This window comes from Puma concolor, chromosome E2 (assembly GCF_028749965.1).
Source record: "Puma concolor isolate L17-30 chromosome E2, mPumCon1.1.hap2, whole genome shotgun sequence".
Lineage (NCBI taxonomy): Eukaryota > Metazoa > Chordata > Mammalia > Carnivora > Felidae > Puma > Puma concolor.
In genome coordinates this window covers 60,459,069-60,472,869 of record NC_141681.1, presented here as the reverse complement: position 1 = coordinate 60,472,869, position 13,801 = coordinate 60,459,069, and the positions used below count along the sequence as shown (strand labels likewise).

The following is a 13,801-nucleotide window of genomic DNA, read 5'->3' as shown; positions in this document are numbered from 1 at the left end:
GGCTAGACCACTCCACGCCCAGATCTGCCTCCAGGGAATAACACCTGAGCCCTGGTCTTTGCTCTAACCAATTCCTGGATGCCTGAGAGGACCTGTAGTCCAGACCACAATCCTCAATAAAAAACCCCGAACCTCAAGCAAAACCGAGGCTCTCACCTTCCTGAGTCTCCTGCACACTGTGTCTATACCTACACTCTCTCTCTACCTTCAATAAAGTCTGCTTTCACAGCCTGCCAGCTCACATTTTGTTTCTATCCTGTGCACAGCCAAGGACCCTCTTGGCTGGTCCTGGAGGACCCCATCTGGGTCCTCAGACTGGCCTGCTGGCAAGTGTCTCATCATACTGGACAAGCCCCAACTGACTGTGAGATCATGACCTGAGCCAAGATCAAGAGTCTGGTGCTTAATGGACTGAGCCACCCAGGCACCCCAATCAGATGCCATTTTTTTTTAATGTTTATTTTTGATAGAGCATGTGAGCAGGTTAGGGGCAGAGAGAGAGGGAGACACAGAATGGAAGCAGGCTCCAGGCTCTGAGCTGTCAGCACAAAGCCGGATGTGGGGCTCGGACCCACAAACCCACGAACCGTGAGATCATGACCTGAGCTGAGTTGGACACTTAGCTGACTGAGCAACCCAGGTGCCCCAGCAGACACGAGTTTTAAGTGACTCCTGGGGTCACTGATGTTCCCCATCCTCTCTCTCAGAAGCACTGGCTGGTGTCCAGGGCTTCAGAAAACCCATGGCAGGCACAGTGCTTTCTAAAATGCCTGAACCAGGGCTCCTGGCTGGCTCAGTCAGTGGAGTGTGTGACTCTTGATCTCAGGGTTGTCAGTTTGAGCCCCATGTTGGGTGTAGAGATTCCTTAAAATAAAATAAAATATTAAATAAATAAATATTAAATAAATTTAAATTAAATATTAAATTCCTTAAAATAAAATAAAATAAAATAAAATAAAATAAAATAAAAGCAGAATGACAAAAATGTATTAAATTCGAATGGGTAAGACAGCTGTAAGAATGGACTTTTTCACTTGGTTTAGTCTAGAAAATTTCTACCTTCCAACCACTCTGCAAGAATGCTTGTCGTTTTGCTCCTCCTTGAAAGGACAAATTGAACACTGTAGGTCTATAGACACGTACTAACAACAAAACAAAACAAAAAAATAAAAAATAAAAATAAAAACAAAACTTCAGTTCCATCAGACCAAATGAGTGTACATTTGTATGTCTTAAAGTAGTTTTTTTTTTAATGTTTGTTCATTTATTTTGAGAGAGATAGCATGAATGGGGAAGGGCCAGAGAGAGAAGAGAGAGAGAATTCCAAGCAGCCTCCCCGCTATCAGCGTGGAGCCCAGTTTGGGGCTTGATGCTACGAACAGTGAGATCCTGACCTGAGCCGAAATCAAGAGTCAGATGCTTAACCAACTGAGCCACCCTGGCACCCCTTAAAGTGGTTTTAATTAGCCATTTTAATGAACTTTGTGATGAACAAATGACCGGTTCTGATCATGATAATAAGAGGGCTTCTACTCTGTCAGTACCCCCATTTTGCAGATGACAAAATGAGGTACAGAGAGACAATAACTTCCCCAAGGTCACAATCCAGTAAGGGGTGGCACCAGGATCTGCACTCAAGAAACCCGTCTCCTCCTTAGAGCCCAAGCTCTCAACCAGGACGATGGACATCCTCAAACAAGGGCAAAAGTCCACGCAGGTGGGACAGTTGGGACATAGCCTAGTCTCGAGATCACTACATCTTCAGATGCCTATTTCTTCATTTGGGAGACCTAAATCTTTATACCAAAAAAAAAAAAAAAAAAAAAAAAAAAAAAAAAAGACTGGAATGAGTCAAACCTGTCATCTGTGTGACCTTGGACAAGTTATCGATCCCTCTGGGCTATAGTTTCTTCACCTGTAACAGGGACAGCATAACAGAATTCTTCATGGGGTGATTGCCAGAATTAAGGGGTATACATCATTCTTGGCCCCCTTCTTCCCCCCCCCCAAGGTATTAATTCTGTGTCGCGTGAATGGAAGAACTGAGCCCTCACGGTCTCAATTAGTGTACATTTAATTAGAGAAACAGTGGGGGTGGGGGGTGGGAAGAGGCCACGGGCAGCGGTGTGGAAAGCCCCCTAAGGGCCCTCGCTCGCCCTGGGTCCACCTCCTCAGGACCCTCAGGGACACCTTCCTGCAGAGACAGGTGTCACCCCTCAGAGGACCCAGTCCGTCACTCTCCAAACTGGCGGTCCCGGGCAGACAGGGTTCTTGGAGGAGAGACTAGCGGGCAGATGAAGGACTGGCGACCGCCCAGAGGGGACGGAGCAGGGTCGCTAGAAAGAGCAGCAGGGGTCGTTCCTGGGGGAGGGAAGAGGGCGGGGAGAAAGGTAGATGTGCCTCGCTCTGCGCCGCCGCTCGGTGGTTCCACCGACTGGAACGCGCGTCCCGGGGTCTGAGCTGGGGGGGCTCCACCTGGTCACTCCCAGCAGGTGCCTCCCCCTCCGAAGGGTTCCTGCGACCACGCGGCGGGAGGAGGCCGCCCCTCCAGTTCCGTCTGTCACCGTCCGGCCTTCCAGGACACTCACCTAATTGCCAGTCACCCTCCAGAGGGCGCTCTCCGTGACCTCGAGGGCCTCCCCTGCCGCAGCCCGTCTGTGCCCCGGCAGCTCGGTGACCCCAGCCCTCCGTGACCCCGGCCCCTCGGGGTGCTCGCCCCTCGAAGACCCCGCCTCTCCGTGACCCCGGGCCCTTCCGTGACCCCGCCCCTCCGTGGTCCCGGCAGCTCTGTGCGCCCTCCCCTCTGTGACTCCGCCCCTTGATGACCCCGGCCCCTCGGGACGCCCGCCCCTCCGTGACCCCGCCCCTCCGTGACCCCGCTTCTCCGTGACCCCGGCCCCTCCGTGCCCCCTGCAGCACCGCGCCCCCGGCTCCGGTACCCCCAGCCTGGCACACTGGAGCCTCGCCAGGTTGGGGCAGGGAGCGAGTATACAGGGTCTGCTGTGCGTGCTGGGGTCCCCGGGGTACATCCGTCCGGAGGACTTGCTCCCAGAGGGTCTCACAGCGCAGTGCGGGGGTCCTCAAACTACAGCCTCCCCCACTTTTTATAGGTTTTTAAAACAGGTAAAATCCACATGGCATAAAATTCACCATTTAGCCGTTTTAGCTACTCAAGGATCCACCATAGAATCGTCGCTCAACAAAAGCTTGCTGAGCTCCTCAATCAAGTTCAACAGCAGCAACCCCGCGGCCAAGTGTGTACCCGGAAGAACCGAAAACAAGTGTTCAGACAGAGGCCTGGACACGGATGTCCACAGCAGCACTATTCACAACTGTCAAAAGGTGGAAGACACCTCAAATGCCCTTCTGGGGGACGTATATGAAATGTGGTCCCGCCGGCCGATGAGGTGTACCCAGACTGCTCGGGCCCCCCCGTAAGAACGGACACGTGACCCCTGCCACCTCCTGGCTGAACCTGGAAAGCGCAAAGCGTGACCCGGGCCACGTGGTGTGTGGTTCCGCGTCTATGACGCTCTCCGTCCAGAACCGGCCAAGCCACGCGGACACAGAGAGTTGAGTGGTGGTTACCAGGGGCTGGGAGGAGAAAATGCCCTTCTGGCCGTCACGTACCTGATGTCCACTTCCGTGCTGCAGGAGTGACAGTAACACTTGGGTGGTTGACGAGGAAGTGAACCGGAAACAGAGAAAGAAACAGGAGGGGCGAGGTAGGTCAAGTTCCTCCCCTGGCTTTCTCCCCTTGCCTGTTGTTGTGACACCCTGAGGGCCTGCTGGTCAGTCGCCCTCACCTCCCACCTTCTGTCCCATCTTCCGGCCAGCTCTTCCCATCCTCATCAGTAACACCGTCCTCTCCCCTGGGGCTTCTCAGCTTGATCGCTACTGACATTTTGAGCTGGATCACTGTTTATTTGGGGGTAGCTGGCCTATGCAATGCAGGATGTTGAGCAGGATCCCTGGCCTCCTCCCACTAAAGGCCAGTAGCACCCCGTCCCCAGTCATGACAGCCAACAGTATCCCCAGATGCTGCTGTGCCCTCTGGGGGGCAAGGTTACCCCACTGGAGAACCACCGGTCTAACCAAGGGCCCAAGTCCAAGCCTGAGGCTCATCTCGTTGGTGCCATTTTCCTCGTCCCTCACATGCAACCCGTTAGCATTTTTATTTTATGTTTCAGAGAGAGACAGAGCGTGAGCAGGGGAGGGGCAGAGAGAGAGAGAGAGGGAGACACAGAATCCGAAGCAGGCTCCAGGCTCTGAGCTGAGCTGTCAGCACAGAGCCCTACGCGGGGCTCAGGGGCTCGAACTCAAGAGCCATGAGGCATGAAGTCATGACCTGAGCTGAATACTGACGCTCAAAGGACTGAGCCACCCAGGCGCCCCCCATCAGCACTTCTTATAGAACCACCAGGTGGTCTTCCTCATCTCCACTACCTTATCACCAGGTATTCTGCCAGGCCACTCGGCCACTCGGACCTCATTCTCTCATCTCTCTGCTTCCGCTCTTGCCCTGTCCTCATTCAGCACCCAGACTGACCCTTTCCTACTTGATGTCAGATCTTGTGGATGGCTCTCCACCCAACTTAGAATAAAACTTCCTTCTCGCCATGGTCTATGGGGCCCCTTTGTGACCTGGACGCCCTCTGGCTCTCCCAACTCATGCAGACTTTCCTTTGGTCCCTCAGAGGCACACAGTGCAGTTCAGCCTCGGGGTCTTTGCCTCGCATGTTCCCTTTGCTCAGGATGGCTGTCCCTGAAGCTCTCAAGGCAGGCTGCTTCCGCCAGCTCAGCTCGCCTTTTCCAGTAAAGCAGCCCACCGCTTTGCGTGCTCTGACAGATCCCCTGATTCGCTTCCTTTCCTGGAGCTCACTGTTCGTTTTGTTTCTGTCCTGCCCCTGTCCTGTGAGCTTGTGGGGTCCAGGGACCTTGTGGGGTCTTGTAGTCCCGGCATCCAGCAAGGGACCTGCTGCATGTGTAAATATTTGAGTTTGCGGATGAAATGAATGATTACTGGCCATTTCTTGCAGGTAATATTCCCATGCCTCCGCCCCCCTAACCTCTACCCCCAGACCTCTACTTACTGCTTGGTAAATGACTTGGTCCTTAAGAACCTACCTTATTTACATGGAGACAGAGAGAGACAGAGAGAGAGAGAGAGAGAGAGTCAGAGAATGAATGAATGGTAGTATTTCAGAGGAGTCTCTTAGCCGTGTTAGCGCAGAAGGGAGTGTCTCCTGGCCAAGCCTGGTGGTGGAGGGGTGGAGGTAGGGGGTGGAGAGAGACAGTGAGGGAGGGGTGATTCGATTTACAGAGTGGGGGGGATCTTCCTTCCTACCCCTTCCCTTGCTTGGCACCTCCTTCACTCCCTCCCTTCTCTGTGCCTTCCATCTCTGTCTCTGGCATCCTTCTTCCCTTTTCCCTCCTCCCTACTCCCTGCTCCACCCTCCTCCCTGGTCCCCCTCCTTCCTGCCCCCTTCCTCCTCCCTCCTCTTTGTCCCTCCCTCCTCCCTGGTCCCCCTCCTCCCTCTTTCCTGCCCCACCTCCCTCCTCCCTTTCTCTCCCTCCTCCCTCCTCCCTGCCCCCTTCCTCCTCCCCCCTCAAAGGTAACAGGCTCCTTCTTACCCAGTCTCCTTTGTTGTAGGACACAAACAGGAAGGTGACCATCATATAAGTGCATTTCAACAAGTTCCATCTGGTCCGTTTCGTGGGTGGTTTCTTGGTGGAGGTGGCAGTGGCTAGGGAAATCTTCCCTGGGACAAGCCGGTGGGAAGGATGCACGCTGAGGATATGCCCGTCCCCGTCCAGAAATCCCTGCCCTTCCGAAATCTCTGTTCCCAGCACAAGTCCCCTCCTGACCTCTCCGCACCACATCTCCACCTGACGCCCTGAACTGAAATTTTGGTCTCCTGCTGCCGGTTCCCATCCCTCCTGTCCACCCGACAAGCAGCCAGCTACACGTGCTGTCCTCCCCGATTCCTCACCAGCCTCCTGCTCACCTTTCTGTCCCTCAAGCCTCCTCCAGCCTCCATGAGGGTGCCAGGAGGGTCTTTTTTTTTTTTTTTTTAATATATGAAATTTATTGTCAAATTGGTTTCCATACAACACCCAGTGCTCATCCCAAAAGGTGCCCTCCTCAATACCCATCACCCACCCTCTCCTCCCTCCCACCCCCCATCAACCCTTAGTTTGTTCTCAGTTCTCAACAGTCTCTTATGCTTTGGCTCTCTCCCACTCTAACCTCTTTTTTTTTTTTTCTTTTTTTTCTTTTTTTTCTTTTTCTTTTTTTTTTTCTTTTTCCTTCCCCTCCCCCATGGGTCAGGAGGGTCTTTCTAACACCCAGATCTGAGCACGGGGTCTGAAGGTCCCCGCTTCAGACCTGATGTGATTTTCACCTCCCCAACGTCCTTCCCTGCCCTTGTCATCCGAAACATCTTGTTCAAGTATTACATACAGAAAGCCCCAAATTTTTGCAATAAGCATTTCAGGACCGTGTAGGTACAAAGTAACATCTATGTAAAATGACTTTCCGTTCTGACTTTCAGGTCCTTTCTCTTGCCTGGATAGGACGTGCACAGGATGGAACACCCAGTACGATGGGCAATAGAAGTGGTGACCCGGAAAGCCGTCCATTCACGAGCTGGGGGCTGGGAAATCTGTCACGATGTCCGCATCGAACAGGTTGTTCCCTGTGAGTTTGCGGGGGGCTTCTCTTTGTCATATGGAGATGTTCTCTCCATCCCTGGTGTGCTGGGATTTTATTTTATAATCAGGAATGACTGTTGGATTTTATCTTTTTTTTTTTTTCTGTATCTGTTAAGATGATAATATGATTTTTTTTCCCTCTTTATATTAATAGGGTGGGGATTCCAGGGGTACCTGGGTGGCTCGGTCAGTTAAATGTCCAACTTCGGCTCAGGTCATGATCTCGCAGCCCCACATCGGACTCTGTGCTGACGGCTCAGAGCCTGGAGCCTGCTTCGGATTCTGTGTCTCCCTCCCTCTCTGCCCATCCCCTGCTCATGCTCTGTCTCTCTCTCTCTCTCTCGCTCTCAAGACTAAATAAACATTAAAAAAAAAAAAAATGTTCCCTGTGTGGTTTTAAACTATTTTGTGGCAGTGTTCCTAGAAGTGGTTTTCTTTATATTCGTTCCCTTTGGCATTCTCAGAGCTTTTAAAATCTGTTGCTTGATGGTTATTTTTTTTTATCAGGACGCAAAATTCTTAGCCATTAACTCTTGAGCTATCACTTCAGCTTCATTTTCTCTTGCTTTTCCTTCTTAAATTCTCATTTCACATGTGTTACAAATTTTCACCAGTTCTCATAAGTCTCTTATTTTATGCTTTTTTCTATTTTCTTTAATTTTTTTAAAACTGTTTATTTATTTTGAGAGAGAACGAGAGAGAGAGAGAGAGCAGGGCAGGGGCAGAGAGAGAGAGGGAGACGGAGAATCCCAAGCAGGCTCCACAATGTCAGCGCAGAGCCCTGCATGGGGCTCAAACTCAGGAACTGTGAGATCATGACCTGAGCCCAAATCAAGACTCAGACGCTTAACCTGCCGAGCCACCTAGACGCCCCTTTTATGTACTTTTCTATTCTATTCTAAGTGCATTGTTCTGCACTTAGAATAATTTCTCTTGACCCATTTTCTAGCTCACTAATCGTGCTTTCTGCTAAGCCCAACCCCTGAACTCTTCATTTCAGTTACATATTTTCAATTCTAGAATGGCCAGGGGCGCCTGGGTGGCGCAGTCGGTTAAGCGTCCGACTTCAGCCAGGTCACGATCTCGCGGTCCGTGAGTTCGAGCCCCGCGTCGGGCTCTGGGCTGATGGCTCGGAGCCTGGAGCCTGTTTCCGATTCTGTGTCTCCCTCTCTCTGTGCCCCTCCCCCGTTCATGCTCTGTCTCTCTCTGTCCCAAAAATAAATAAACGTTGAAAAAAAAATTAAAAAAAAATTCTAGAATGGCCATTTGACTTTTTTTTTTTAAACAAATTATAACTGTCTGGTGAAATGACTCATCTATTTTTGTGAACTTAATAATCATAAGCTTTTTTAAAGTGCTTATGGCCAAACTCTGGGTCCCCTGGAGGCTCGCTCTTATTGCCTGGTTTCCCCTCTCTTGGTTTTTTGGCCACGCAGCCCTGACACTCGGGACTTGCGTGTTATTTCCAGGGGGGAACAGGAATGTTTCCCACACCTACCTCAGTGGGTGGGGCCTCCTTGGCACCCACGAGTGGCACAAAGGAACAGAAGGCTTTGGATGCCCTTCAGAAGGACACCTTCGCAGGTACTGGAGCTGTGCCCGTGGTTACCTGGGGTCTTCTCCATGGGGCTGTTGGATTTTAGCGGATCCATGACTTACCTTCTTCCTTGCAATCATTTGTTTCTTCTAAAGATGAACATGGAGGAGGAGGAGGAAGAGGAGGAGGAGGAGGAGAGGAAATCAGTAAGGGAGCTTGAGATGGATGGATATAGTGCTTCTAGTGCCTGGGGAGGGAGGGGGATGCGGTGACCTCCTTGGTCTCCTTGCTGTCCCTCGGTTCCCAGCCACTCTCCTCCCTCACGCTGTTCCCTGCGCTGTTCCTAGGCACTCTCCTCCTTTGTGGCCTGTGCACATGCTGTTCCCTGTGCCTGGAGCACTCTTGTGCACTCGACTGGCTCCCTCCTTCCGTTCTTCACTGAAATGTCACTTTCCATCATCACCCTCTAAACGCCTGTCAACCTGTCCCAGCTCTATTTTCCTCTTCCTTTCTCCAGTGTTTTCCGAAGACTCATCAACAGACTCTTAACCCCCTTCTTTTTTTTTCTTTTTTAACGTCTATTTTTGAGAGGCAGAGCACGAGCAGGGGAGGGGCAGAGAGAGGGAGACACAGAATGGAAGCAGGCTCCGGGCTCCGATCTGTCAGCACAGAGCCCCATGCGGGGCTTGAACCCACAAACCGTGAGATCATGACCTGAGCCGAAGTCGGACACTTAACTGACTGAACTACCCTATTTATTTGCTTTCTTTCTCTTCTCCCTGGAATGCAAGGTCCACCCAGGCACAGATTTCTGTCTGTTTTGTCCCCTGCTATCTCCCCAACACCTAGAACAGGACTTAGCACAGAGGAGCTAATATTAACCAGCGTTTGTTGGATGAATGACAAAAATGTTAAACCATTTATGATGGTAACGATGAGGAGAGAGCGTAGGGTTTGGTGATATCTAAAGGCGCTTCCAACACTAATTAAAAAAGCAAAGAGCTCTGTGTTTCTGTGCACAGGAGTGAGAACAAATAGTGGGACCCAAACAGCACAGTCACTACTTACCGCTTAGCACCTGGAGGCTCAGCAAACCTAAGGAAGACAACACACAGACTGAGTTACAAAAAGCAGCATGATGAGTGCTCTCGGGTCAACAGGTTCAACAGGCTCGCCACAAGCTAGCTCTCCTCCGAGAAGCCCTGCTGGGTTGCGGGCACCTTTTCTCCTTGCCACCGCGGGCAGGACGTTGATCCATATTGCATAATAACCACCTGTCCCCCAGTAGACTATGAGCTCATGTACAAGTCTGAGCATGTCAGATTCATCTTTGGGGTTCCCACCGCCCTGCATGGTCTTGGCACAGACTGAAGTGTCAAAGAATATTCTCACCAGACAAGATATTCTCACCAAAATCCCAGGGCATGCATGGAGTGAGATTCTTACCTAGGATCTCTGAGGTCACCCATCCAAGTAAAAGGGTGGTCCCAGGAGGCAAGACCATGGTGGCAGACAAGGTCCAGAGTGTTGAGTCCATGGGGTCATGAGCGATGAGGCCATAAGGAGGAAACAAATCACCAGATAAGAAGATGGGGAGACTGGGAACGCATGAGGACAGAGCCCAGGTGGCTTGTGGTGATCAGTTAGGACTTAGCAGTGAGCAGGGGAGACCTTTGAAAGCCTCACTGTCTGGGTCAGAGAGGAAATCAAATGGCTTAAGGGACTTGCACTGGGTCAGGGTTAGGCTGGGCAGGCAGCCACCATCCCTCTCCATGTGTTTAGTGTCCCCATGTTGTCGGCACCTTGCACACTTTGGGTGAATAATGCCTACTTTGTGAACAAGTTGTGGGGAGCCCTGATTTGGTTCCCAGAGGATACCCCACCTTTTTGAAAGTCAAAGTAGTACAGCTAGTTTTTCAAGTCCCTGGGTTAAAAAAAAAAAAATTATCCAAGAGATGATCCCTGGCTAGGAATGGACCCTTTAGCAGAGATAAGAAAGGGAACAAAGTGGAGGATGGGGGAGCAATGTGAAATAAGAATCTTACGTTTCAATACTGTTGAGATGTGAGCAGCAAGGAGAGAATCCAGAAGGGGTCATTGGGCAGCGACAGAAACAGAGAAGACGAAGAAGGTGTTAATGGTTCCTTCTTAGCTCACCCCACCCTGATGGTTCTCAAAAGAGGCCCCCCCATAGGAGGGAAAGGAGGGTACCCCCAGATTTCATGGGATGCGCTGGGGACCAGGGTGGGTTGCTTTGACTTACACTTATCCCCTTTGGAGACACATTTATCCAGGTGGCCAGAATCCCTGGGTACCATTTTCCTTGGGGATTCATCCCCCAGAAATTAAGAGGATCAACAGCAAAGGATCCCCTTGACCCATTTTTTATCTCATCTATCTCCTGAGGGTCAGGTGAGAGACAGGTGGAGGAAAGAGTAGGCTACACTCTCAAGATCTCTTTACCCAGTAGCTCTTTGCACACATACACAAAACTCAATACATCCTTGTATTCTATGGCAGTGGTCGTTGGCTTTTGAGAGTCTGATAAAATCTGGGGACCTTATATGCATATGTGCTTCCATACCCAGTCACACCTGCAGCCTCAACCCACCTGAGTCCCAGACACCCTCTCTCAGTTTTCCCTGCAGCCTCAGGGGTCATGTGGACCCCTACAGTTCGTCCCGTAGGGGTGGGGCAGTGGATTGTGGGGCAGTGGATTGTGACCTCCCTTAGCAGAGGGTGTCTCTCAACCTGGTCCCTGAATCAAAGAGAACAAAGATTCCCTTCTCATTCTTGTTTTCTATACTTCATAGCACCCAAATACATCCCAGTTACCCCTAGAAAAGGGAAAACTAACTTACCTTTCACTGTAGGGCACCGCAAAACCAGAAGTCAGGACATCAATATGGAAAAGAGAGAGCAAGAGTGTAGGATAACATTAATACCTCCCCAAGTACACTCCATTATTCCTTCGTTAAGTAATCTTAAAGTTGCGTTTAACTTTTTATTGTGTACTATTTTTTTTTCAACGTTTATTTATTTTTGGGACAGAGAGAGAGACAGAGCATGAACGGGGGAGGGGCAGAGAGAGAGGGAGACACAGAATCGGAAACAGGCTCCAGGCTCCGAGCCATCAGCCCAGAGCCCGACGCGGGGCTCGAACTCACGGACCGCGAGATCGTGACCTGGCTGAAGTCGGACGCTCAACCGACTGCGCCACCCAGGCGCCCCTATTGTGTACTATTTATAGACTCACAAAGTATTGCAAAAATAGTACAGAGGGGTCCTGTGTAACCACCATCCAACTTCTCCCAATGGTGGCATCTTACATGACCGTAGTACTTTATCAAAACCAGTAAGTTAACATTGGCACAATACCAGTAACTGAACTGTAGAACATACTCAGATTTCATCAGGGTTTTTGTGTGTGTGTGTGTGTGTGTGTGTGTGTGTGTGTGTGTACTCCTTTTTGTTTTAATTGTATTTTATGAAATACCTAGCTATCTCACGGTCATAGGGAAGCTATCTTAAAATAATAAGGATATCATTACCTTGCTCTATAAGTGAAAGAACGGAGACTCATACAGTTCCTAGGGGTCTCTAGGAGAGCCAGACAGTGACCCAATGCAGGTGGGTACCAGTGAATCCCCGCCTCTCATTCTCAAGGGGCGAGAAGAAGCGGGACTTGAGGCTGATACTGGAGATGAAGGGGGGAGCACTACTTTATTTGTCCACTTCACCCCCATAAATCATGATGGGCCCCACCTAAACAATCTGCTTGTTGAGTTGAAGTTGGTGGGTCCATATGTGTATTAAGAATCAACACCTGGGAAGCTTATTACAAATAACGAGCCTTAAGCTCCACCCCAGATGTCCTGATTCCTTAGGTAGATCTGAGATGGGCTCTTAATTTTAAACAAAGTCTCAGAGGTCAACAAACATCTTCTGTAAAGGGCCAGATAGTATCTATTTTAGGCTTTGCAGGCCACACAATCTGAGTATGACTACTCAGGTTGCTTTGCCAACCAGAAACCAGCCATAGAGGATACATAAACGAATGTGTGTGACTAGGTGTCAATAAAACTTTATTAAAAAAAAAAAAAAAAAACAAAGGCAGCGGGCCAGGTGGTAGTTTGCCAACTGCTACTCTAGCTCATTGGTTCCCAAACCATCTGAATCACATCACCTGACAAACCTTTTGAAAGAACAGATTTCGGGGCGCCTGGGTGGCGCAGTCGGTTAAGCGTCCGGCTTCAGCCAGGTCACGATCTCGCGGTCCGTGAGTTTGAGCCCCGCGTCAGGCTCTGTGCTGATGGCTCGGAGCCTGGAGCCTGCTTCCGATTCTGTGTCTCCCTCTCTCTCTGCCCCTCCCCCGTTCATGCTCTGTCTCTCTCTGTCCCAAAAATAAATAAAAACGTTGAAAAAAAAATTAAAAAAAAAAAAGAAAGAACAGATTTCAAGATCCCTTTCTTTGGTATTCTCATGCCAAAATTTCAGGTGGAATACAGAAATTTGTGTTCTTTCAAGTTTCTGATTATCAGCTCGTTTGGGGAACCACGTCTTCTAACCTAGGCTCCATCTGGCTCACAGTGCCATTATGAGACAGAGATAGATGCTCCAATATTATTTCTCTTTGACTCCTTCCAAGTCAAAGTACCACGCAAAAGTACCACGCATTAGCAGTTGTAGGGAACATTCTTTTCCTTTAAGAAACATTTGTGTTGGGGCGCCTGGGTGGCGCAGTCGGTTAAGCGTCCGACTTCAGCCAGGTCATGATCTCGTGGTCCGTGAGTTCGAGCCCCGCGTCGGGCTCTGTGCTGACAGCTCAGAGCCTGGAGCCTGTTTCAGATTCTGTGTCTTCCTCTCTCTCTGCCCCTCCCCCACTTGCACTCTGTCTCTCTCTGTCTCAAAAAATAAATAAACATTAAAAAAAAAAAAAGATATTCTATCTAGTACTGGAGTTGTTATGTTTCTAGATTGGGAGCCGGGCTGCAGCCAGGAGAAGAAAGACAGCAGAAATTACCCTCCCTCTGACACAGGCAATCAAACCGAACTGAGAGAGCTGGAACAAGAGTCTTACCTTTCAGCACTGTTGATGTTCAAGCAGCGGGAAGGAGAAGTCCGATGGTGGCCGGCCGGGGTCATTTTCCCAATAAAGTTTCAGAGAGAATACGAAATCAATCAAGTCGTCCTGTGTACCTCATGGCACCCCATAGGTCCCAAGATGGGATAAGGAACCAGAAAGAGAAGCTGTGACCCATTCTAAGAGTCCTGGACCCCTTTGGAGACACATTTACCCCAAAGTCAAAACCCCCCAGGGATCCCAGCTGCCTGGGGCATCCAAATTCTCCCCCTCCATCTGAGTTTTGGGAGGTTGGCCAAAGGAACCAATTATCATCCCCAGTTTTCAACTGGAGACCAGGAGTGTTAATACTTGGAAAAGAGGGAAGCCTGGCCACCCTACACCATATTTTTCTTGTCTAAAACCCACCAAATGAAAACATGCAATCCACCCCAATTCGGTTGTACTTTTTGGAGCATGTCACTGAT

General features: G+C 50.1%; 1 protein-coding gene across 1 annotated transcript; it reads right to left on the bottom strand.

The window, feature by feature from the left end:
- Positions 1-2,050: 2,050 nt before the first annotated feature.
- EDDM13 (epididymal protein 13) lies at positions 2,051-13,396 on the bottom strand. The gene is given in 7 exon segments (XM_086688683.1): positions 2,051-2,361; positions 3,631-3,668; positions 5,635-6,058; positions 9,320-9,346; positions 9,827-9,842; positions 9,845-10,134; positions 13,332-13,396. Coding segments are annotated over 7 exon segments (885 nt in total). The 3' UTR covers positions 2,051-2,336.
- Positions 13,397-13,801: the final 405 nt, after the last annotated feature.